Here is a 24,372-nt window from a genome sequence, read left to right as displayed (position 1 = left end):
CCGCTCACCCTGAGGACTGGCAATGGGCAAAGCCACCGGCAGCTCCTTGGCACCGTCATGGATAGTTCTCAAGTGCCATCCCAATGCAGTGACAGCCCCGTGTTCCCTGTGGGTGCCTTGGAACCTCTCGGTCCTTTGGGCAGCATCCAGCACACCCTGGCCAAGGGCTGTCCCCAGCGGTGAGGCACCGCACATCCCTGCACGGGGCCACCTCCAGCCCTCCCTCCCTCCCTCTCTGGTGACCGTGTGCCGGCTCCTGCTCGATGTTTGTGTGTGTTCTGCCCGGTGGGAACACATGGAAGAGTGGCATGTCCTTTGAACGGGCTCCAGCAGCAACAGGTGCTGGGAAAGGCGAAGCGGGACGGCTCCTGCTGATGTAAAGGATACCCCTCTCTCTCTCTGCACTAATCCGGCTCCGTTACACCCAGTATAGAAGGGGCTGCTCCGTCCAGGCGCTGCCACACTGCGGATGCTGCTCTCCTGACTGTCGTCTACTCCAGGGACCCCAGGTAAGGGGGACGTGGGCTATGGGGTGAATGGAGTGGTCTGTGCAGTCACTGGGGGTCACCAGTGAACATGGGTTCACCCAAACCACAAAGGCACAGAGCTGAGCACAAGGCACTGCAGAGGCTGGGGGAAGCCCTGTAAAAGCAGCTCTGTTAAAGCAGCCCTGTGGCCAGAAGGATTGCTGGGGTGGGGGGTTGTTCCTGGGATGGGCCACCCATGCCTCAAACAGCTTGTAGGGGAGCTGTGCTTTGGGTCTGGGAGAATGGGGCTCGTGGCTGAGCATGGTCAGGGCTGTAGGAAGCAGAGTAGAAATATGCTGCTGGGCTGGGAGTTTGTAATGCCCGGCTGGAGGCTCACAGTGCTGGGCTGGGGGCTCGTATTGCCGGGCTGGGGGCTCATATAGTGCCAACCTGGCAGTCACACCAGGACATGTGCAACCACGGGCCCCCAGCCGCCCGCATGGCACCATGACCACAACAGGTGCCGGTGTCAGGCTGCTGGTCGGTCACTGTGGGGCAGATAGCAGAGCACAATGGCAGTGGGGCAGCCACGTGCATCCTGCTGCTCCCCAGTGCCCCCAACTCATGCCTTCTCCCCACAGGAGCCTTGCTGACCTGGGGCAGCTGCCCACACCCATGGAGCAGCACGAGGTGCCGGGCAACACTGCCAACATGGGGGGGTCTGGAAGCGTGGCCCCCTCTGGAACAGAGACCAGCACAGCACAGCCTGACCCCACTGCTGCCACCAATGCTGTCCAGACTCAGAACGGAGGGAAGGAAGAGCCCAAGGAGAAAGCTGTGGGTGCTGCAGGAGAGCCCCATGGAGGGACAGCGGAGCCTGTGAAGGAGAAAGTGCCAAGTGCTGCAGAGAAAGAAGAGCCTGGGAAGGAGGTGGCCCTGGGTGCTGCTGTTGAGGCTCAGGGTGCAGCGAGGGAGAAGGCTGAGAGCAAAGGAGGGAAGGTAGATCCTGAGCAGGAGAAAGACCCAAACGCTGCACAGCATTGGGATGGTGGGGAAAAGGAGGCTGCCAAGGAGGGGGCTTCGGCTGCAGAGACCAACAGGGGGAAGGAAGAGCCTGCAAAGGATAAAACCACAATGGGAGGGTCCCAAGGAGAGATGGTAGAGCCTGCACAGGGGAAGAGCTCAGATGTAGCAGGGGCTCAGAAAGAACCTCCAAAGGAGAATGCCCCGAGTGCTCCAGGAACTGAGGCTGAAGGAGAAGCAGAGCCCACAAAGAAGGCTTCAGCTGCAACAGAAGCTGAAGGAGGGAAGGCAGAGCCTGCAGGGACAGCCCCAGCTGCAGCACCAGCCCATGCCAAGGGAGAGCCTGCAAAGGAGCAGCCGGCTGCTGTGAAGGCTGAGGATGGAGGTAAAAATGTTGTAAAGGCAAAGAAAAGCCCGGCTGCAAAACAGCCCGCAAAGAAGACCCCTGCTGCTGCTGCAAAGGAAGGAGGGAAGAAACCCACAAAGGTGGAAAAGAATACAGCAGTGACAAAGGTTCAGGATGGCAAAGAGACTGTGAAGGAGAAAGCCACAGCTCCTGCAAAGGAGAAGGCTACGGATACTGTACAGAAGCCCCCAGCTGCTGTGAAGGCTGAGGATGGAGGGCAGGAGCGCATGGAGAAGGGCCCGGCTGCTGCAGGAGCTCAGGGTGAAGGGGTGAAAGAGGCCAACGCAGAGCAGACAAACAAGGAGCAACCACTGAGGGGGCCCGAGCCCACACGCCCGGCTCTGATGCAGAGCCTGAGCTGCCCGGCCACCTGCCAGAGGTACCTGGTGCTCAGCCTTTGGGGGGACCCTGCTGGGATGGGGTCCTCCTAGAATGGGTCCCTTCCTGGGTCAGGGTTGGGGGCTGGGCTCAGGGTGATGCTCACCTCCTGCTCCTGCTTGCAGACAGGAGCAGCCCGGGCTGGAGATGGCTGCGATGGAGACAATCCCAGAGGAAACCCCAATGGCGCTGGCAGGAGAGGGTCTGGCAGAGCCCACCCCAGCACAGCGGGACCTGCAGCCCCCAGAGCAGCCCGTCCCTGAAGGCAGCGCTGCCACCCCACAGGAGAGGACATTGCCTGGAGCCGAGGAGCAGCCCCAGCTCGGCTCAGAGCCCCCTGGGCACGCAGAGCAGCCGGGCCCTGGGGCCGCGGGGCAGCCCGCTGTGACAGTGGCAGTGCCACCACCCAGCCCCTACCTCACCCCTGATTTTGGGAAGGAAGACCCGTTTGAGATATTGGGTAAGGCCACACCACGGCAGATCTGTGCTATGCTCTCCGTGGTGCAGAGCAGCCCTGGGGTGTATTCACATCTCTGCTGCCGCCCTCCTGGGCTGCCAGCTCATGCTGCTGGCTCCTGGCCCGCTCTGCAGTCTTCAAGCTCCAGTTTCACTGTAAACAGGGCTAAATGCGGAGTGTCCCCTCCTCAGGCTTCTCCCGTCCGAGGTCTGGCACACATCGTGCTGCCCGGGGCTGCCCAGAGGGACAGGAGCCGTCTCCATGGCCGGAGTGACAGCCACCGCCTGGCTGGTGGAGGGGGACAGCGTGTCCCGATGTCCTGCACCGCGTCCTTGGGGGCTCAGCAGGGCTGGAGGCTGCACTGACCCCGGGGTGGGGGCTGCTCATGGGGCTCCCGTTGTTGTGGAGCGTGGGGGGTTCCACGAGCGGGGTCTGCCCTGGGTGGGCGAGTGGGACGTGGTGGCACAGAAGGGGCAGCGTGGCACAAGGATGGTGGCACGGAGGCAGCGAGGGAAGAGTGTTGTAGGATGGCACGGAGCGGGGACGGGAAGGAGAGTGGACCGCTGAGGGTGACGAACAGCTGCGTGGCCTGGAGAGGGCGAGCGTGACTCGTGGGATGGTGGCCAGGCGCAGGGTGGCACATAGCAGGGTGATATGAGGCACGGTGATATGCAGCAGGGCGGTGCTGTAGGTGCCGGGGCGGCTATTTGCAGGCTCTGTCACACCGTGCTTTTTATAGCAGCCGAGATGCTGACAGCCGGGGGGTCCCAGCAGTGCTGCTCCCTGTCGCACAGCGCTGCTCTCACTCCCCTCCTCTCTCTGCAGACGATGTCCCCCCTCCGCCCGCACCCTTTGCGCACCGCATCGTCTCGCTGCGGACGGGCAGCGTCAGCTCCCAGTACAACCTCAGCTCCAAGGAAATCCTGGGGGGGTAAGAGGGAGTGGGATGGGAGGGCTGAGGACACCCGGATCCCTGCAGCTCCCAGAGGTGGCTCTGAGCCCTCAGGACTGCACCTGATGGGTGCAGGGAATGGGATGAAGCCGTGATGCCATCTCTCTCCTCAGGGGAAAATTCGGTGAAGTACACACGTGTACGGAGAAACAGACGGGGCTCAAGTTGGCTGCCAAAGTCATCCGGAAGCAGGGAGCCAAGGACAAGGTCCGTGATGGGAGCTGGGTTTTGGGCAGGTGGAGCTGGGGATCAGCTGGGTCTGAAGCAGTGCCATTATTGGGGGTCTTGCCACAGGAAATGGTGCTGTTGGAGATCGATGTGATGAACCAGCTGAACCACCGCAACCTCATCCAGCTCTATGATGCCATCGAGACGCCCCGGGAGATCATCCTCTTCATGGAGTTGTGAGTTCTGGGGCTGTGTTGCACGGTGCCTGATGCCCAGGTGAGGGGCAGCGTAGCAGGGAGGCTGTGCCCATGCGTGGGGATGGAGCAGATGTGCCAGCCTCACACCAAACAGAGCTGGTCAGGGCCAGGGGTGTCCCCAGCATTGCTTGTCCCACCTTCCTTCTTGCTTCTGGGTTGGGGACAGCGCTGTGTATGGCTGTGTTGGGGTGGGGGATGACCCCCAGCATACAAATGTGCCACCCCAGCTGTGCCCACAGTGCTGGGGGCCAGGGGCACATGGAGCCCCAGGTGACCCAGGGACCCACCTGTGCCCACACAGCGTGGAAGGTGGGGAGCTCTTTGAGCGGATCATTGATGACGACTATCACTTGACTGAGGTGGACTGCATGGTGTTCGTGCGGCAGATCTGCGAGGGCATCCGCTTCATGCACCACATGCACGTGCTCCACCTCGACCTCAAGGTGAGCTCACTGCAGGGTTTTGGAGAGGATGGGGCTGGGAGGGCTCTGGGCAGCACCGACACGGAGCAGTGCTGTGCCCTGGGTATGGGTGGCATGTCCCCCTCACCCCCCACTGACCCCCTGCCCTTGTCCCCACAGCCTGAGAACATCCTCTGCGTTGCTGCCACTGGGCATATGGTGAAGATCATTGACTTTGGGCTGGCTCGAAGGTGCTGTGCTCCCCTTCTTCCCTTGGCTCCTTCCTCCTTCCATGCTTGTTCCCACCCTTCTGCATGGCACTGGGTTTGGGATCACTGGCTGATGGGGGAGGGATGGGAAGGGTAGAGCCTGGTGAGAGTGGGCTCATCCTTTCCTGGGGGGACATTGCTTTGGGAACAGCCTGACACCCCCTGCTGAATCACTCCCCATCCATAGGTACAACCCCGAGGAGAAGCTGAAGGTGAACTTCGGCACTCCCGAGTTCCTCTCCCCTGAGGTCGTCAACTACGAGCAGGTCTCCTACTCCACCGACATGTGGAGCATGGGCGTCATCACCTACATGCTGTACGTTGGGCTGAACCCCCCCTGCTCCCCTGGGCATAAATTGGTCCCCACACTGTCTCTGCTCCATGCAGGGGAGTTGGGGTGCACACAACCCCCTGCTCACCATCCCTCCAATCCCCAGCCTCAGCGGCCTCTCCCCCTTTTTGGGTGACAACGACACCGAAACACTCAACAACGTCCTGGCAGCCAACTGGTACTTTGATGAGGAGACCTTCGAGAGCGTTTCAGATGAGGCCAAGGACTTCGTCTCCAACCTCATCATCAAAGAGAAGAGGTACAGAGCTGGCAGCAGCCACTGCAGCCCCCCACCTGTGTGCTCTCATCTCTACCCATGTGCTACTCTCTGTGCTGGGGCCATCAACATCCCCAAAGCCACCAGTGTTCCTGTCAGGGCCACCATGTGAGATGAGTGGGACCATTTGTGGTCCCCTTTTCCCATTAGTCCTCAGGGCTGGTGGCTGGAGTACAGCCTACACCAGGGCTCACAGATAGGGCATGAGAAGATGCTGTATGTGGGATGGGGCCGTGGGCTGACAGCTGCCCTCTTGTCCTACAGTGCCCGGATGAGTGCAGGGCAGTGCCTGCAGCACCCCTGGCTCACCAACCTGGCAGAGAAGGCCAAACGTTGCAACCGCCGCCTCAAGTCCCAGGTGCTGCTCAAGAAATACGTCATGCGACGGCGCTGGAAGGTGTGTAGGGCTGGGAGGGGATGGGGCTGAGCTCAGCCCACTGTGCTGCCTGGGAAGGATTAGGGGTCCCCAGGCTGCTTCCCTCCACGTGCATCCCAAGGGTTTATTTTAGGGGCCCAGGACAGAGGGTGGGGATGTTCCTTTGTTTGTTCCTGTGTCAGCCCTGGGAGCCCTTCAGGATGCAGCCACAAGGTCTGCAATGGGACTCGTGCATCTCTTCTTCTCCTCTGCAGAAAAACTTCATCGGGGTTTGTGCTGCCAACCGCTTCAAGAAGATCACCAGCTCAGGCTCGCTGACGGCGCTGGGTGTCTGATTGCGGCTGTGGGCTGAGCACTGTGAGCTCGGGCCAGACTATGGGATTGGGGCCGTGTCCGCGTCCGGCTCCTGGACACAGCAGGATCTGTTTGGGGGCGGCCCCACCTGCGTCCATCCCACTATGGGGCAGGGGGCTGGCACCAACCCTGCTCCATCCCCGGCCCCGCTCCAGCTCTGCCGCATCCCTCGTGGCCGCTGCGCTGGTACCGGGTGCTGCGGGGCTGCTCGGAGTACAGGCTCTGTGTGCTCCCCGCCTGCTCCCACCCTTATGGGCTCTCAGGGCCTGAGCCCTCCCCATCCCCACAATGCTCCCCCCTGCATTCCCACGGCTGTGCAGCCACCGTTCCCACACCCATCGATGTCCCACCCACTCCACGCTCAGCGCTCCCTGCTCGCGTTTCTTTCCTTTGCCTTTGGGGCAGCCCGGGATGAGCCCCCATGCGCTCCCCACCACCTCGCACCCACGCTTGACACTCAGCTCTGCCTGTAAATGCTGCAGCGGTGCCCCGTGGTCGCTTCATTGGACCCTTTCTGCAGTGCTGGGCTCCTCTCCTGCAGCGATGCCGGTGCCGCGATGCTAAAGCAGGGGTCGGGACCCACACCCCGGCGCTTGGCACAGGAGCGGTGCTGCGGCCGCTCCTCCCCACCGGAGGAAGCCGGACTTGGCCCCGCGTTTCTGCTCGCCGGGAGGGCTGCACAGGAAGGGAGGAAGCGCCGAGTTCTCTTCCAGGAGCATCATCCATCCCCAGCTGGGAGCCGGCAAGCGAAGAAGGAGCCTTTGTGTTGCTGCTCACCCCTGCCCTCCGCTCTGCCAGCGGGGGAGCAGCGCGGCCGCTCCTTCACACGTCCCCGCCAGATAAAGGCGTCCTAATGCAGAGCAGCTGGCCGCGCTCCCCCCGCAGCGGAGGATTGCTTCAGCTCTGACCACCAACACACAGGAACTACCGCCCGCCAGCGTCCCCCCCCCGCCAGCATGGCCGTGCTGGGGCTGCTCCCCATCCCACCCAACCCTCATCCCCTCCATCATCATCCTCATGAGCCCCAACCTCGTTGTGCAGGACTGGCACCGAGCTATTCATCCCCGCAGCTTTGGGTTTTGCCGTGGGGTGAGGGCTGTGATGCAGGAGGGCCGACACCAGCGCGTTCGGCTTCTTGTAAATAAATGTACAGGTCTGAGAGCAGCCCCACGGCTCTACAGCCAACAGCGTCCTTGGGTGGGTGGGCAGCAGCTGGGAACTGAGTGCTGCTGGTAGGTGAGGGGGTGGAAACGGCATCCTGTCCTGTGCAGGAGGGACAGAAGGACAGACAGTGCGCCAATAGCCCCAGGCAGTGCTTCCCAGACCATGGCTGGGGGGTGCTGGTGGGAAGGGGATGGATGGATGGATGGATGGATGGATGGATGGATGGATGGGCAGACAGACAGAGGTGTCCTCATGGCTTTAGCACTGCTCAAGAGGTTGTGCCCAACAATGGCTCCTGCAGTCCCACTGTCCCATTGCTCCCCACCCCACACCTGTGGGGTTCCGTGCCTTCTGGCCATGTCCAGCCCTGAAGCAGTTAAGGCAGAGCAGGCCGGGCTGCTGCTGGGCCCAGGGCGTCCCTCCCAGCCCGCTTCCTGCCGGCAGCCTTTGACCAGTTCCTGCCGGTGACCACCCTGTGGTCCTGGAGAACAGCGCGGCCCCATCTGGTTTGAGTTACGCTCCGTGGTGGTGACGTCTCCTTCCTGTCTGGTCCCCAGGAGCCGTGCATTGCCCTGGGCCATGGGGCTGCAGGGTGAGCTGCAGGGCAGCCCCGGGTGCCCACGAGTGCTGTGGGTGCCAGTTCTCAGCCGCAGCAGCACGGGGGTGTCACTGAGCCTGCCTACCATGGCGGCACCCGGCGATGAGCACAGCCAGGCCATGGCTGCCCCACAGCAGGACGATGTGGGGCGGTCAGACCCAGCGTGAAGTGATGGAGACCTCCACCCTGCAGCCCCCTCCTCTCCCTTCCTAGGGATGTGGGTCACCATCACATCACGGCGATGGAGATGGTCCTAATCTGGTGCGCTCTCACTGCACTCAGCATCCGTGAATCTCCCCTCACATGGGGGTCTCTTGGTGCTGTGACCCCATTTGTAACCCCAGAGGGGAAGGAGGGTGAGCAGGGCAGTGCTGTGCAGCAGCACATGGTGATGCAGCACTGCCCAGAGCTGGGGGTCTGTGCTCCCACACCAGCACCCGCTGCAGTGTGGTCCCAGCAGTGAGTGGGCTGGGGCCAGGCCACCCAGTGAGCCGGCAGTGAGGGGGGAGGAAGGGCAGGGAGAGAAATAGGCCACGGCCAGAGCTCTGCCCCATCCCATCCCAGTGGGGAGCAGCGATGCTGAGGGTGCAGCCTTCATGGCTGAGTCTGGATCACCCTCATGGCCGTGCTCCCACACAGCCCTGCTGCTTCCTTCCTGCACAGGGGCACCCATCCCTCTGCATGCCAGCGGAACACCTCTCATGCTGGCTGCATTGGGGATGGGGTCTCCATACCAGGGTCTGTGCTGTGGGGGGCAGAGATGGGTTGGGTTCCTTAGTGCTCCCCGGGCTGGTGCTGTGTTCCCAGGCACAGACAGAGCCCAGCGGGCGGGCGGCCCGGCTGCGTGGTGTGGGAACCAGACGGCCCCTGGGCACGGCTCCGCGGCTCTCGCTTCCTCTCGCGCCCCCGGGGACCATGTGAAGGAGGGGGCTGAGGTCAGCCCTGCTCGCTGTAGACGGCTCCGGAGACGCCAGCATGATCTAGGCACTCAAATATTGTTTTCCACAGGGGAGGGAAGGAAAAAAAAACCAACAAAAAGAAGGGAGAAAAGCAAAGCCTGCAGCCCAGAGAGCATTGCTGCTGTGCTGGTGATGAGCAGAGGCCCCTCCTGCCCTGCCTGGGGTTGGGACACAGCCATGGCCTGGCAGCGGCTGCTGGGGCTGATAACGGGTGACGCAGTGGCGCTGCTCTGGTCCCTGAGTGACGCCAGGGCTGGCCCTCAATGGGACCCTGGGGCCTGGATGAGCCACATCTCACTGCCTGGGGGGCCGGGGAGCTTTGCTATACACCCATCCCCAAACCATCATAGAGAGCCTCACCATCAGCATCCCCCCCTGTACAAACCATGGACACCATCTGTACCCTGCAGGTGCACCTTCATCCTGCAGCCTTGGGGGCTTCTTTGGGGGTCCCTTCCCATGGACACAGGATGGATGTACAGTCACATGTTCCCACTTTGCCAGCCCTGCTCTAGGCTGCAATGTGGACTCTGTGCAGATGCTGCCCCACATCATCTGGAGATGCGTGGGAAGGGGCTGGCAGCCTGGGACACCACCCCACCCCAGTTGCACCCCATCCCAGCCCATCCCAGCCCGTGCCCAGCCCGGCAGTGGTGACTCAGGCGATGCTCCTCACCGGCAGCCGCCCGGAATGATTCAGGTCTGAGGAATCTTGCTGTTCCCATCACAGCTGTAGCCATGCCTGCAGGCAGCCCTGGCACAGCCCAGCTCTGTAGGGTGCTGTGAGGACCTGGCAAGGAGATGGTCCCATACAGGGAGAGCCCCATCTCCCCATACACCCCATCCCATGGAGCTCTCCCCCACTGGCTCTCTCTGTGGGTGCTGAGGCCAGCACCACTCATACCATACACAGCGCATGGGGCAAACCAGGCATGTGTGAGCAGTGCAGGGTTTGCTCCAGGGTGCAGCACATCCCCCAGCCCCTTATAGAGAGGGTTCCCTCCTGTCAATCCAGGTAGAAGCTGCATCAGGAAGGGGCTCCATCCCCATCACATCTGGGGATGCCAGACCACCCAGCCCATGGGCACCAGAAGGGGGGTCTGCATGGAGGAGAGCCACAGTGGGCGGCCACAGAGACATGTCCCAGCAGCAATCTGGGTGGGAACGGAGTGGCCTCGATGCCCCCTGCCTGCTCCCCACCCCCAGCGGGTCGCAGAGACACAGAGGCAGCATGAACAAACGTGCTTTATTCTACAGTACCTGCATGGTACCAGGGCGGGGGGGAGATGTCAGTCCATCACTCAAAGAAGAACATTCCGGGCGTCCGGTAGAGGCAGTGGGGCAGCCCCAGGGGGTAACCACCACCTCCCTGCAGCGGGATCGTCCCCCCTGTGCTCCACGGCTCCTTCTGCTCTCCCACCCCAAAGGGGGGCTGGCGAGGGGCCGGGGGGGTGGCGGTGGCAGCAGTGGGGGCTGCAGCCAGGAGATGCTCCAGCGCTGCACCGCACGGCCGCTCGTTCACACAGAAGCTCAGCGCCTGCACCCGGCACTGGTAGCTGCCCCCCAGTGCCTCGGGCCCCCCACGGCCAAAGGAGCCAAACACGGGCAGGGGGGGCTGCTTGTAGCCATCACCGTCGAGGAAGCAAGACGGGGGGGGCTTGCCCGTGCCCAGCAGGGTGCTGGGGAAAACGGGGGGCACCTGCCCAAAGGGTTGGCCCAGCCCCATGGTGGGGGTCGCCGGCTCTTTGCCCTCCACATCACCCGGGGGGGATGCAGTGGGGTCCGGGGAGCGCTGCGCGGGGTGGCCGGGCTCTGTGGGCAGTGGGTACTGACCTGGCCGGGGCAGCGGCAGCGCAGCCGGGGGTCCCCCGAAGGCAGTCTGCTTGGGATGGGGGGGGGCGGGCGGGCGGCTCTCCAACGGGACCCCGAGTGGCTCCTTGGTGAAGAATGGCACTTTGGGCCGCGGGTGAGCACAGAGCTGCCCAGCACAGCCCGGCACCCCAATACCCTCTGCCCTCTGTTCTGCTGTCGGTGATGCAAAGCCGCTCTCCGCTTTCCCCTCCTCTGGCAGCGCTGCCCGTGAGCGGGTCCTGGGGGTCTTCCTGCGTCCCTCATCCCCCTCTCCATCCTGCAGGGCCCTTTTCCTGGTGAAGCGGCGGCGGCGCCGGAGGAAGCTGCCGTTCTCAAACATGTTGTAGCAGTCGGGATCCAGCGTCCAGTAGCTGCCCTTGCCCGGCTTCTTGTCGTCGCGGGGCACTTTGACGAAGCACTCGTTGAGCGACAGGTTGTGGCGGATGGAGTTCTGCCAGCCCTGCTTGTTGTCGCGGTAGAAGGTGAAGCGGCCCATGATGTAGCGGTAGATGCCGCTGAGGGTGATGCGCTTCTCGGGAGTGCTCTGGATGGCCATGGTGATGAGGGCGATGTAGCTGTAGGGCGGCTTGGTGGCCTCGGCAGGCGGCGAGGGGCCGGGATAGGGGCTGTCCGGGGCCGTGCGGCCGCGCAGAGCTGCGGAGCCGACCGGGAGCTCCGGCTGCATCCTGCCGTCCTCACTCTGCTTGCCCGGCTCCGGCCGAGCCCATTAAAACGCCCCAACGGTGTGGGGGCGGTGGGCCCCTCCTCTACGGTGCCGTAGGGCCGCCCAGGGCGGAGCGGGGCCCCATCGTCCAGTGCTGGTCCCTGCGGCCGGACGCGCAGTCGGGGCCGGCCCCGGGGCTGGGAGCCAGCGGGCTCGGGTTGGCACCGCTGTGGGGTTGTGATGGGTACGGGAGGTGAACGGGGCACAGGGCTCATCCCGCCCGCTCGCAGCACCCAGCCCCGGGTGGTGCTGATGTGGAGTGCAGCAATGGTGTGGGGTGAGAGGATGCAGTGTGGGGATGGGGCTTCACGGGTAACCCCATCCCTGGAGTGGTTTTGTATCCCCGCACCGTGCCGTGTCCCTGCTCTGCGCCATGTCCCCACCCTGACCCAGGTCCCCGTGCACACACTGAGCCCAGTTACCTGGGCACGTCAGCGCTGCTCTGCAGCACGACCCCAGCCCCGCCGGGAGCCCCCTCACCCACCACTGGGGGAAACCGAGCCATGGGCAGCAAGTGCTTTTGGGACGTGGTGCCCGGTTGTGAGGGCACCTCGCTGCTGCACACAGCCCTGCATAAGCGCTGGGAAGCAGAGGGCAGGATGGGGCTGAGGGCAGCAGGAGCTGCGTGGCTCCAAGCAGAGCGCTCAGCTCCTGATGTCCCTGCAGTTCTTGGCTCTGCCTCACTCAGCTCCCCCGCAGCCTGCACGGCAGCACAGCCCCAGCCCCGATGCCGCAGCCGGCAGTACCGAAACACAACCTTTATTTCTACAGCTCACAGACAGCAAATCCCCACAGCGCGAGGCACCAGGACAGAGCTGGCTGTCCCCTGCTGGGCACAGCTGCACCCAGCAGCCTCCGCTGGGCTCCTGGGGAATAAATACAGCGCTCCGTGCAGTGCCCCACTCCGGCCAGCATCCATCCGCATCCATCCCTGCTGAACGTGGCTTTATGGGTTTGCCACTGGGCGGCCGTGTGTCCCCAGGCTTCGTGTCCCCTCGGCTGCCCGGCTCAGGGCTGGCAGAGCTGCTGCAGGACGTGTGCGATGCGCCCGGGGGCAGTGGGTGCACAGGGCTGGGGGCAGCCCCGCAGCAGAGCAGGACCCAGGCGCTGGGCGTGGTGGAAGAGCTCTCGTGCAAACACCGGCTCCACCTGCAGGGCACGGAGCTGCTGGGAGGATGGGGTCCGTGCCTGGCACTGAGGGTCCCCATCGCCCCATTGATGGGCACAAGGATCAGCAGCCCTGTGTGTACTCACGTGGGCCATGATGAGCTTCTGGAGGTGGTGGCCGGTGCTGGTGGGGTACTCCTCACCGAAGCACAGGTGGATTTGGTACCGTGGTGCTGGCTGCCCGTGGCTCAGGTACCTGCGCAGCTCTGCAACACCGCACAGGGATGGGACACCCTGTATCCCCATAGCTGTCCCCCAGCAGATGGGTCCCGTGATGGGGATGGGACCCTGGGGCTGACAGGCACTTACCCTCCAGGAACTGCTGTGTGTCCAGCAGCTTGTAGGTCTTCTCCCGCTCCAGCTTGTTGGGCCAGTCCCGGTGTGGGGCCAGCGGCCCATTCCAATACACCCTGCCCTGGCACTGCCGCTTCATGAAGACCCCTTCGGGGGCCACCCACAGCAGCACCCCGCGCTCCAGGTGGGGCAGCAGCCTCTCCAGGACCTCGGTGACAGCGACTGTCCACCCGCTGCTTCCCAGTGCACGTGGTGAGGGGAACTCGATCAGCTCCATGCGGGAGGGGCCGTAGGGACCCTCAGTGCGCGTGGCGATGCGGCAGCCCTCGGCCGTGCGGGTGGTGAGCTCCTTCACCAGCACGTCGCAGTAGTACAGGCGGATGTGCAGCCAGCAGTCTGCAGGGATTAGGGGTCAGTGTGGGGCTGGGGGGGTTGGGGGGCTGCAGACCGGCTGGCACAGCTCCTACCTGAGTGGTTGACATCCTCGGCAGGGAGGAAGGATGGCGCCCTGGGAAGCAGGTGGCTGTGGGTCGGGCTCCAGCCATAGAAGATTCCCCGCACGTGGTATCCTGGGTTGGGGTGGAGGTGGTGTGGGTACCAGGAGAGCAGAGTGGCTCCTGCAGAGCAGTGATTGTACCCGTACTCAGTCCTACCCTGCTCCCACCCATCACCAGGGCCCTTCTCTCACCTCGCTCTGCTGGATGGGCGCTTAGCAGGGGTAACGTGTGGCATGTTCCTGCTGTGCCTCGGTGGCTCTCCTCGGCCACGTGGCCCTGGGGACATGAGTAGCCACAGTGAGGGCAAAGAAGGATCCTGAGCCAGCTCCTGCTACCGCTCGACCCCCAGGTATGGGGAACCAGGATGGATGTTGGATGTGGGCAGGGGGAGCAGCCACAGGAAGAGGGGATTTGGGATCCTATCTCTGCACGTGCCCCCCACCGGGGGATGGCTCACCTGTGGGTCCTTACTGGTTGTGGGCTGCATTCTGCTCTCCTTCTCATCCTTCTCTGCAGGGAACAGGGAACAAAACACTGAGCCCCAAAAGCAGCATGGGGAAACCAGCCCAGTCCTGACCCCATCACAGCACTTTGCCTGAGCACAGCCCAGAGCTCTGCAGAGGATGAGGAGCGGGGAGGAAGAGGACAGAGCCGTGATGCCCATAGAATGTGGGACACGGGGAAATGGCACAACAGCCCGGCAGGGGGTACCTGCATCCCGGGTGCCGTCGCACACGATCTGGTACACCTTGTAGGGCTCAGAGATGTCCAGCTGGGACCTGTCTGTTACCTCCTCAAAGTCAGGGCTCTTGTTCAAGGCACAACGCAGCCGTGTCTTCCAGGTGGCCGGTTCTGCCTTGTCCGTACCCTCGTGGTATTTGCCCTTGTAGACGGCCCAAGCCTGCGGGAGGAGCGGGGGCTGCGCTGGGCACGGGGATGGGAGGAGCCCGGGCGGTGGGTGGGAGCCCGGAGCTGGGGGCTGGAGGGGATTTGGGTTCGAGGGGGCACAGAGCCGGTGCGGAGAGGAGGGGGGGGATTATGGGGCTGAGCATCGGGGGGCTGTGGGAGGGAATGGGGCTGAGCAGCGGGGTCCGGGGATGCGCACGGTGTCGGTGCACCGCGGACCCTCGGGGGGCGCACGGGGTGAGAGCAGCGCGGAGCGGAGGCGCACGAAGTCGGTGCCGAAGGGATGGGGGGACGCGGGGGTGGGCAGGGGGGACCGGGGGGGGCACAGAGACGGTGCTGCGGGGATTAGGGGGGTGCGAGGAACCGGCGCGGCGGGGATCCGAGGGAAGAGCGGGGCGGTGCAGCGGGGATGTAAAGGGGAGAGAGAGCAGGAGGACGGCGGGGGGCTCCGGGGGGGCTCTGGGAGAGGCCGTACCCTGAAGAGAGCGGCGTCCTGCTGCTGCCGGTAGTCCTGCTTGGCCGCGTGCTTCCAGGGGATGCGGAAGAGCGTCCGCTCGCGGTTCTCCCAGCGCAGCCCCGGGTAGCGGCCGCTGTCGATCTGCGCGATGAGCCACTCCTTCAGCCGCATGGGAGACCCCGGCTCCGCCATCCCGGCTCCGGCCCGTCCCGGCCTCGCCGTCCTCGGGAACGTGCGGAGACCCTGAAAGCGAAAGCGCGGCGGGACCCGGCCTTTCACTTTCCCTTTCCTGACGCCGCTTTCGGTTCGTTGCCGCCTCGGGATCCCGGCCCGAGGGGAGGGCACAGCGCACCGGGAGCGGGGCTGGAGCGCCGGGACACGCCGGGACACCTCGCTCCCCGCAGTGCCCTGAGGCTGTGCTTGCGCTCCTTACACTTTCCTGTCCTTAAGGAGCTGCTCTCCCCTTTTCTCCCTATTCTGGTAGCTGCATATATTCCTTTTTCCCCCCCTCAGGCTCCCACACTGCCCAAGAATGGACTTGGTCTCTTTTCCAGTGATAGGATGAGAGGTGATGGCCTCACACTGCACCAGGGGCAGGTTGGATACTAGGAAACATTTATTCTCAGAAAGACTGATAATGCAGTGGCACAGCTGCACGGGGAGCCGTGGGGTCACCATCCCTGGAGGTGTCCCAGAGCCATAGAGATGTGGCACTGAGGGACATGGGCAGTGGGCACAGTGGGGTGGGCTGGGGATGGATTTGGGGGTCATGGAGGTCTTTTCCAACCTATATGATACCATGGAGCCAGGCTGGTGCGAGCTGCTGCAAGCAGTGATGATGGCTCTACCATGCACTGTGTCTGGGGGGCTGGTGCTGCAGCTCCATCACCGCCCCATTGGGTTTCATTTCCAGTTCTGAGTAAGAGAAAGTTACTTCTGTGCTGCAGACGATGCTTCCAGAATCAGGGCTGTTCTGAGCTGGAAATCCTCTAAATGAATAAGCGGTGACACAGTGCCAGGATCTGGCCTTCCCCTCCCTGGGGTTTCCCACAGGGTGTGGGGATGGGGCACAGCCACGTGGCGCAGGGCACAGCCAGGTGCCAGCACTGCATAGAGCAGTGTGGGGTCAGGGGGCTGGAGCCTGCTGGCCCTGGCAGCATACAGGCATTCTGCTTGGACCAGGCCAATGTTTTGGGGTCACTGGGAAGGGACACAGAGCACAGGAAGATGCTGTGGCCTCCCCACCACAAACAGGGATTTCCAGCAGCAGCTCAGATGTGGGTTGAGCACCAGCCCCATTCCAGCCCTTACAGGGCAGTGGGGCACAGACAGCACCTGGCCCCCTCCTCACCCCTCACTGGTGTGATCCAGGTGCTTTATTCCATGGAAAGGGGCCAGGGGTTTTGCAAGGGAGGATTCACCATCACTCCTTCATGCTATGAGATGGTTCCAAGGGGCTGCTGCCACCTTGATGGCTTGCACAAATAGGTTCCAAGTCCTCAGACTAATCTCAGCTCATCAGGCAGACCCAGCCTGGCCATATCAGCCCTTGTCAGCCGGGGAATTCTCCACTCCTCATAGATGTGACATGCAGGTTCAGGGGATGCAATTAACATGCCAGGAGGGAAGATGCTCAGCAGTCTGTTCCACTACTGTGCCACTCACTGCACAGGGAAGGTGAAGCCGCTTAACCCTTCCTCTTTTAATGCTGAAATGCCTTTCAAAAAGGAGTCAAACATTAACTCACATCTAACACTGCCCTTGTCTGTATTTTTCCAGTTGTGCAAACCGGATCTGCCAAAATAAATGTTTTGCAGCGCTGCAGACCTGGACCTGGAGGTGCTGCTGCTCTGCACGTGGCCTTGGTGTGGGTTTATTGCATGGACCAGGAAATCCTGGCTGTAAATGCAGCACGTCTGGGTGTGGGGGTGCTGGGCAGTGCTGGGCTGGAGCCCCCTGACATCTGACTGTGGGGTGAGGAAGTAGGGAAGCAGTGGGGCAGGGGTCTGCAGAAGCAGTGTGGGGTGGTGCTAAGTTACTGTAATGAAAGTGAATGGGAGGTTGAGGGTGCCCAAAAGTGTGGCAGAACTCCCATGCCAGGTACCCCACATGGCTGCATGCACCCCATGCAGCACCTGCAAGTGTAATGGGGCCTTGGGACACCCAGCAGCCAGCACAGGTGATGCTGATGGCCCACATGGGCAGCACAGCATCATCCCCACCTGCGGCTGCCACGGTGTCAGGGGTTAATAACACAGAGCTGGGGAAGAGCAGGATTTGCAGCTCCTGGTGTGGTTCAGCCTTCCTGCAGCTCCCAGCAGGCTCCAGCTCTGTGATGCAAAGAAGGTACAGCAGAACAGTATCCATGTAAGTACCTGTTTGCTCCTGCCCAGCTACACAGCCCTGTTCCCTACAGAAGCATCAGGGCTCTTGTGAGCAACCTCTGCCCTGCAACCTGGAGATGTGGGTAGCTCCTGTGGGTGCTGCTCACATAACTCCAAACTGCATTTGTGGGGCTGTAGCTGCCCCCAGACCCCAACAGCAACACAGGCTTCTCATCTGAGAATCACCCTATGCTAGAGACCTTCTACCCCAGCTCCTCCTCTGTGTCCCAGGCGGGTCAGTCTGCATGAAATGTAAGTAGAATACTACATGGACATAGAAAGTATTTAAGCCAAATGGTTTAAGGCTCTGCTTTAGTGAGGTCTGGCAAGGTTAAACATTTATTTCCCACCATTTAAAGATTGTGCCCTGGGATCAGTGGGAATGCGGTGCAATGAACACTGAAAGCTGCAGTGCTTGCTCGAGGCTTGTGCTTGGCTGGCCTGGAGCACCGGTACAGCATGATTAACTGCTAATGCTCCTATGTGCCCCTGCACTGCAGCCACCTCGGTTCTGGAAGCTTGCTGCTGCTGGTGGGAAAAGTGCCCCGAGGAGTCAGCGAGATCTCCTGCACCTTGTGTGCCCCTGCGGCCCATGCAGCTGCTGCTGAAGTGCTAAAGCTGCTGTCAGCATCACCTGGGTGCTGGGAAGCCCTGTCTGTCACTGCCACAGCGAACTGGGAGCTGTGATCTGTGTTTCTGCCAGCTGTCCCCACACACCAGGCACTAAAGGGCTGACCCTGCAGAATACAGCAGTGTGAATGAATCCCTCCCCCAATAGCTGAAAGCCAGGACAGAAGATGGCACGCTTGAACCCAGCGAGAAGGAGCTGGGCTCGTTGTGGCTCTGTGATGCAGCATTTCTCTGCTGCTGCAGCTCCTTAGTCTTTACCAGGCCATGAAGTGACCCGGGCTGGGATCACTTCAGACAAGCTGGGATGCAGGAGAACGTCCTCTTCACCCGCAGCAGGAAGGGAGCAGTGCTCTTGATGTCCCTGGCTCGTGGTACCAGTCCTTGCCGAGCTCCCTCTGCTCGGGATGCTCTTCCTCTCCCCGCTGGTAGCAGGGCCTTGATTTCTTCCTCATCATTGAAAGGGGACGTCCCATACCTCTGCTTCAGGTGCCTGCGCATCTGGGGAAAGAGGGAGAAGCAGAGCCTGCGTCAGAGTGTGAGTCCAAGCTTGCAAGCAGGGGACATAAGGAAGGGATCTGATTCACTGTCCCTGCTCTGTCCTGCATCCCACCTTGCGGGCTGCGCTGCCGCTGAACTCCTCCAGCTGCTGCTTGAAGCCAGGGTTGGGGTTGGCAACGGGTCGTACGCTTCTGATGGCCTCCAGCACCTCCTGAGAGCTCATCTCTGTCACTGTCATCAGGTAGGCCACCAGGATGGTGGTGCTGCGGGATACCCCGGCCAGGCTGGCAAAGGAAAGAGCATGTTGGCTACCAACTGCAGTGTGTGCTCCTGGCTGCTGCCCTGACCCCATGCCTGCCCCTTCTTCCACCCCTGTGCTTCAGCTATTTTGGTTCCTCTTCTCAGAGAACAAGCTCTCTGGGAAGCCAAAGCCCTTCCAAGGTCCTCTCGATCAGTGTCTATAAATACACCCCGCTCCCTAGGGGAAGTGAAAGCAGCAGCCACTGCCTGGAAGTCTGCCCCAAACTGCTCCCTTCCCACTCACTCAACTGCAGCAAAAAGCTGCCCCTCTCTAGTGGCTCTCCATCCCCAAAGGGGCTCCTCAAATCATGGAGAACATGGTGTAACGTGGATAAAGAAGTTTTACCAGTGGACGAGGCAGTTCCCTCCTTGCAGGCGACACTGGTGGATAAAACTGATGCATTCCTTGAAGTGCTTCTTGCTAGCAGGAAAAAGAGAACAAGCAGAATAAGGACTACAGGTGTGGAACCAGATTTTTAGGCTGCAGGTGGTGCAGAGTTTGAGGACAAAGCACTAAAATAAATGACTGTTTCTTTACAGGCACCATCACCAACTGCTGAGACCCAGGCAGCTCAGAGCCCTCTTTGGCTGATCACACTCTGAACATGCCACTGCTCTTGGCCAGCTCTGTGCCTTCCCCTGCTCTCTGGGCAGCTCTGCCTGGGTTCTCAGGTGGAATGCTCATTCCTTCTCTGCATCCCATTGTTCTGGCCTCTCTGAGTACTCACATGCTGGCTTCAGGAGTGTCTGGCAGAGGAATGCGGAGGTAGGTGATGTCCTGCAAGACATAAAAGGAACAAGAGAAGTTCAGCCATCAGTGTCCTTGCCCCTGTGCTTCCCTTGGGTCTTGTTCCCACAGCACAGCATTGCTCTGGGATGGGGCCTCACTCCCCTTCAGCAATGCAGCAGGGAGAGCAATGAGGGTTGAGAGCTTGAGGGAGAGGCTGGAAATCTTCCTATCAACATTCAAGGCCAGGTTATATTCATGAACCAGCAAGCTTCCCAGAGAGCAGAGGGGCTGCCTCATTCCTCTGGGACTAATGCCGGGGAGAGGTGGATGTGCCATGGGATGCTCAGAACTGGAAGGGGGAGATGCTGCAACATGGAGAGAGCTGCAGAAACCTGCATGGTGGCATCGGGCAGAGAATCCTACCTGCAGCAAGGGCTGGGGAGACTCATGGATTGACACAATGTGGGTGATCTTGTTCCGGCTTAGCTGCTCCAGGTCTTTGGCATCTAAAGGATAAAACTTGATATTAGCATGTATTTATTTCTCACCTTCCTCTTCCCACAAGCATGTCCGCTGTGCTCCTGCAGACAAACCAGCACACAGAGCTGTGCTCTGGAGGAACAGCTGCACTACACCCCCCGCATCCATCTACGCACTTGGTAACACAGCAGGCACAGGCAACTATGCAAACACTTCTTGGAAACCAGGGAATGCAAACCCAGGGATACCAAAACAGAGACCTACTCCCTCCAAAGGCACTTGAACTTGCTGCTTGGGTGAAAATTCACTTCTGCATGGGAAAACACTCTCTTATGCAAGCAAACAGCTTTGCACTTGCCTCTACTCGTTCACTAGCTTAGGGAGGAAAGAACATGCCCTGTGTTGACATTGCTTCCACACATGCACATGTTCTAAGGGGATCTGCTGCAGCCTGACTGATCTGCTTTATCTTACAGACTGCAGGAGCGGGGCTGCAGCCTTTCACATCAATGCTGTTAGGCATGGCCAGAGGGATCTGCAGAAAACAACAGCGATTTGGAACGCTTTGCGTGCATCCTTCTGCAATTGCATGCGTGGAGATCAGGTATACTCAGCTTTCTGGGGAAATGACCTACTTTTTACTAACGTTCCAGCATCCTCTGGTTGTGATTCTGGTCACTGGTCTAGCACAAAAGTTCTGGGAGCAGAGCCTGCTCATCTTGCTGGCTAAGCAGCTTTGTAGCTGTTTTCCTTTCATGACATGACCAGCTGATATTGCACAGGCTGCTGGAGATGGGTACGAATATTTTCTTCTCTTGTGGTTTTGGGTTTCTAAACTTCACAGTGGTGTAAAACTTTGGCCCAGGAATCTGAAATACAACGTGCTAATGGCATGATGTGAATATTTAATAGCGATGAGCCTCAAGAGATGTGCTTCATGTTAGAGCCCATGCTGTGCATGCAGAAGGAGGTGGGGACCCTCTGTCCACTCGTACATCAGCCATCACCTCCCCAAGTCCAGCAGTCAGCATGACAGCAATTAGTGACATGATTATATAGGCTTATTATGGCTGGAAAATGCTTTCAGTCAGAGAAAATGCCTCTACGAGCTGTCAGAGCTTAATTTAGCAGGCCTTAAATCTCTGTCATCACCCTGAATTTCTTGGTGGAGCAATGCTTTGGTGGCATCTGGCCAGGCCCAGACACTGGTGGTTGCTTGCAGTAACCTCTGTGATGGGTCTGGAGCTGGGTCCTCCCCATGTGCTCCCTGTAAGGCTCCCAAACAGTACCAGCCAGAAGCAGCTCCTCCAGCCCTCATCCCAGATACATTCCCTTTGGATGCTGAGGAGTGTTCTCGTGGCAGGCTGCTGCCAGCCAGGCTGCCCCGCCACTTCCAAGACGTTTCCTTGGCAATTCATGCCAGTGTTTTTGAATGCTCTCAGCACTTCCAGCCAGGATTGAGCCATCAAAAGAGCTGTTGGGAAGGCAGAAGCTCTGATAAATGCTGTTTTTTCACAGCAGATGCCAGTCCTTAGTCATGAATGACTGACAGTGAAAATCCATTATAACAGTGAATTGGTGTCAGAACGTGACTTGGCCTGTGGGAGCAACACCCAAGTGTGTGCAGCCCCATTCTGCCTGGCTGCTAAAACGTGGGGAAGCTGAGGCTTTTGGTCTCGAACAGTGATGTCCCTGCTCTCCTTGGTGTCACAGCAGAGGTGCATCTGCTGGGGCCTTTCCTAGCAAGGTTGTAGCCCTGCTCAGCCCCAGGGTTCCTGAGATCTCAGGGAAGCTGTGATAGAGAGAACAGGATGAAAAGCAGCTTCTATCCATCAGCAGGAATAAGCAGTTCCTGAGTCTTCCCAAAGCAGCTGGGACAAGCCCTGGGAAGCCAAGCACAGCCCACCCAGCGTAGTACAGACACAGGCACCAAAGGCATGCAGGTGGGGAGCTTCCTTGCAGCACAAGACCATGAGGTCAGGGAAACTCCGCAGGGGTTTCTCTGCAGTATGGGGCTCTGCTTACCAATGAAGTTTCCCAAGTAAAGGCCAGGAAGGATCTGCAGGACACAGAGAGAGATGTCAGTCTGTAAGCATTGAACACATGCCATGGTACCCCGTGCACTGAGGTTCTCCCATCTGCCTTTCTCTGTTCACTGTGTGCTTTCCCTCCCCTGGACTCCATCCCACTCCATGCTGCTGGCTTGGCTGTGTCTTGTGCACGTAATCCTGCCCCAACAGAGCTACATGGACACAGGCTCCTGCACATGGGGCTGATGACACATTGGGGTATGGGCTGAGCACAGCTGCTCAGCAGTGTCTGTGATGCAGAAGCAGAGACTGCAGAGGGACTTGAGCCAGGGTGAGCCTGGCCTCAGTCAAAAGGGCAAAAGTCCTGCCATTAAAACGAGTGCCTAAATCACCCCTCTGCTGTCACCTCACTGTGTCAAGGCCTGGAGCAGCAGCAGTACCCAGGGAAGCAGGAGGACAAGATCCAGGATAGTCCTGGCCAGTACTGGTAGAGCAGGGAGTGATCAGGTGTGATCTCCTACAGCTCCAGCCCTGCTCTGCTCTACAAGGAGTCTGTTTCCAACAGGCCTGGGACAGATTGCTCTACATGCTGTATCTTAAATTCATTTGCCTCGAGAAACTTCACTTCTTTTGATGAAAAGGCAATTACTTGACAATGCCTCAATTAACAGTACTTTAGATTACAGAAATGAGACACCTTGCATCCATTCCTACCTTCAGCTACGTTATATTATGGAAAACTAGGATTAACAGCCTGTGCACACTTGTGTGTGGCTGGGTTCACTTCCAGCTTCTTTGTGCTGCATGTTTGGTGGGCTGTGGTGATTTCTACAGACACGGTAATGCTTGCACTTATTTCAGTGCCCACGCTTGGAAACATCTTTATTGTTCTAGCAGCTTTAGGAGGCTGTTTTGCTTTTTTTACTATTCCTAATGTTTTAGATCAGTTTTATATTGACAGGGTGCCTGTAACTTTCAGCAAGTGCACTGAGAATTAGATGGTAAAAGAGCCATTTAGCAAGGCCAGCTCCCAAGGGCAGGACACTGAGCCATGAATAATGGCACATTCCTGCTCCCAGTAACTTTCTGATACGTTCCTCACTGAATAAAATGGGGCACTCCATCTATAACACTGAAAACTTTCCCAGATAACGAGTGCCTATAGGTTGCAGGGGATTATTAAAGAAGATGTCTCTGCTCACCTGTGATCCAGGAAAAGCTCAAACAACCAAGAAATAGAGCCTGTCCCCTCCATTGAGCCATGTTTTGAGCACTGTGCAGAGCACTGCACCAGCAAGCACAGCGTGGCACCATCAGCCTCTGGGTCTAACAGAGCTCAGTGGCGTGCAATTGGGAGCTTGTGCCCTTCTTTTAAAGGTGTTGGAAAAGTTTCCTGCCTCCTTCAGAGGGGTTTGCTGTGACCTCCTGTCCTCTACTTTGCAGCATGCCCAGCAGTCCTGTTCAAAGCATGCATGCCCCAGCAGCAGCGGCTGGAGGCGGCTGTCAGGATGAGCCCTTGCTGCAGCCTCACACAGTGTCCCTGTCTGCTTCTGATTTTGCTCAGCCTGCAGGTAAACAAGCTTTTCCACCAGCTGTGCCTTGTACTGGTTTCAGCATCAGCGTGGTGGCTCCCTGGCACACATAATGCTGCTCAGCATCACATAGCAAACAGAGCCCGACCAGCATCTCCCACCTCCAGCGCTGCAAGCCTGTCCTGCAGCACCCAGCTCTGCAGAGCTGCACCCCAGCGCTCCCTTTACCTTGCTCATGCCATTTCCCATGGTCTGCAGCACGTGCCCTGGAAGAGGCGGGGAGCAGGTGTCCTTGTCCCCGATGCTACTGTCCTCTCTGTCCCCAGGTGAAGCTGCCGTCCCCACTCTGGAAGCTGCCTGAGAAGGTTTCTGTCATGTAGAGCTCGCTCCTGCAGGACAGCTGCTTGTGATCAGGGGCTCGATTGCAGCACACAAAGCCCGATCCCCTGGCCGCAGCAGGAGGCAGAAGAGACCTCGCCTGTTTCCCCTGCGTCTCCTGCTGAAGCCCTTCCCCAGCACCCGCCTCCCTCGCACCGACTGCTCCTTCTTACCGGGAGGAGACAAAGGAGGAGTAACTCCACCTCTGAGCGGTGGTGTGGGAGTGCTGTGCTGTCTGCTGCCAGCGCGGACGGACAAGGCTGCAGTGTGAAGAGAAGAACAAAACCTTTGTCCCGTTGGATCAAGGGCAGTCTGTTTAGCCCATTGGCATGGCCAGCCCTCGCTATGGACGTGGTGGGGATATGAGACCCCTACAGCCCAGCGGGGCAGCAGGCTGGCAGTGACAGCCACTCTGCGTCCACCCGGAGGGAACTTTGCACTGACGGGACAGGGAAGTGCCATCACCTGCCCTGAGTGCTGCTGACGTGGCTGTGCAAGGTGCAGCGCTGACTCTGGGCCTGGCCTGGCCTCCCGTTCAGGACACCCACAGTCACTGGTTGCCCCCACCCCACAGGCAGCTGGGTGCCATAAGGGCAGGGGATGAGCTCACAACACCCCTGCCCATAGCCAGGCACCCATAGCACAACCCAGCACCCTGCGGCTGGGGCGGGGCCTGC

General features: G+C 60.1%; 4 protein-coding genes across 5 annotated transcripts; 1 reads left to right on the top strand and 3 right to left on the bottom strand.

Annotated features, from left to right (window-relative positions):
• Positions 1-283: 283 nt before the first annotated feature.
• Positions 284-7,295, top strand: MYLK2 (myosin light chain kinase 2). Its single transcript, XM_015882113.2, has 12 exons — positions 284-509; positions 1,109-2,275; positions 2,400-2,734; positions 3,557-3,662; positions 3,797-3,890; positions 3,978-4,087; positions 4,410-4,551; positions 4,690-4,760; positions 4,966-5,094; positions 5,216-5,368; positions 5,651-5,783; positions 6,017-7,295. The coding sequence occupies exons 2-12, from the start codon at positions 1,143-1,145 to the stop codon at positions 6,095-6,097; spliced, it is 2,487 nt and encodes an 828-aa protein (XP_015737599.1). The 5' UTR covers positions 284-509; positions 1,109-1,142; the 3' UTR covers positions 6,098-7,295.
• A 2,769-nt stretch (positions 7,296-10,064) lies between these two features.
• Positions 10,065-12,037, bottom strand: FOXS1 (forkhead box S1). The gene has a single exon (XM_015882028.2). The coding sequence runs from the start codon at positions 11,371-11,373 to the stop codon at positions 10,135-10,137; it is 1,239 nt and encodes a 412-aa protein (XP_015737514.1). The 5' UTR covers positions 11,374-12,037; the 3' UTR covers positions 10,065-10,134.
• Positions 12,038-12,155: 118 nt separating this feature from the next.
• On the bottom strand, positions 12,156-15,352 carry LOC116654278 (interferon regulatory factor 4-like). 2 transcript variants are annotated; one of them, XM_032448557.1, is made up of 8 exons: positions 14,752-15,352; positions 14,082-14,271; positions 13,828-13,880; positions 13,562-13,646; positions 13,341-13,490; positions 12,889-13,269; positions 12,667-12,785; positions 12,156-12,561 (listed from the first exon to the last, which is right to left on the bottom strand). In XM_032448557.1, the coding sequence occupies exons 1-8, from the start codon at positions 14,923-14,925 to the stop codon at positions 12,421-12,423; spliced, it is 1,293 nt and encodes a 430-aa protein (XP_032304448.1). In that variant the 5' UTR covers positions 14,926-15,352; the 3' UTR covers positions 12,156-12,420. The 2 variants fall into 2 exon arrangements, with proteins under 2 accessions (XP_032304448.1, XP_032304449.1); XM_032448558.1 differs by having other exon boundaries at positions 13,341-13,442; positions 14,752-15,350.
• Positions 15,353-17,399: 2,047 nt separating this feature from the next.
• On the bottom strand, positions 17,400-24,362 carry DUSP15 (dual specificity phosphatase 15). The gene is made up of 9 exons (XM_032448559.1): positions 24,161-24,362; positions 23,869-23,955; positions 23,546-23,706; positions 21,781-21,814; positions 19,699-19,781; positions 19,274-19,323; positions 18,892-18,966; positions 18,358-18,529; positions 17,400-18,245 (listed from the first exon to the last, which is right to left on the bottom strand). Exons 3-9 carry the CDS (start codon positions 23,564-23,566, stop codon positions 18,033-18,035), a joined length of 648 nt encoding a protein of 215 aa, XP_032304450.1. The 5' UTR covers positions 23,567-23,706; positions 23,869-23,955; positions 24,161-24,362; the 3' UTR covers positions 17,400-18,032.
• Positions 24,363-24,372: the final 10 nt, after the last annotated feature.

Source organism: Coturnix japonica, chromosome 20 (genome assembly GCF_001577835.2).
Source record: "Coturnix japonica isolate 7356 chromosome 20, Coturnix japonica 2.1, whole genome shotgun sequence".
NCBI classification, from domain to species: domain Eukaryota; kingdom Metazoa; phylum Chordata; class Aves; order Galliformes; family Phasianidae; genus Coturnix; species Coturnix japonica.
This window is presented reverse-complemented; position numbering and strand designations above follow the sequence as displayed.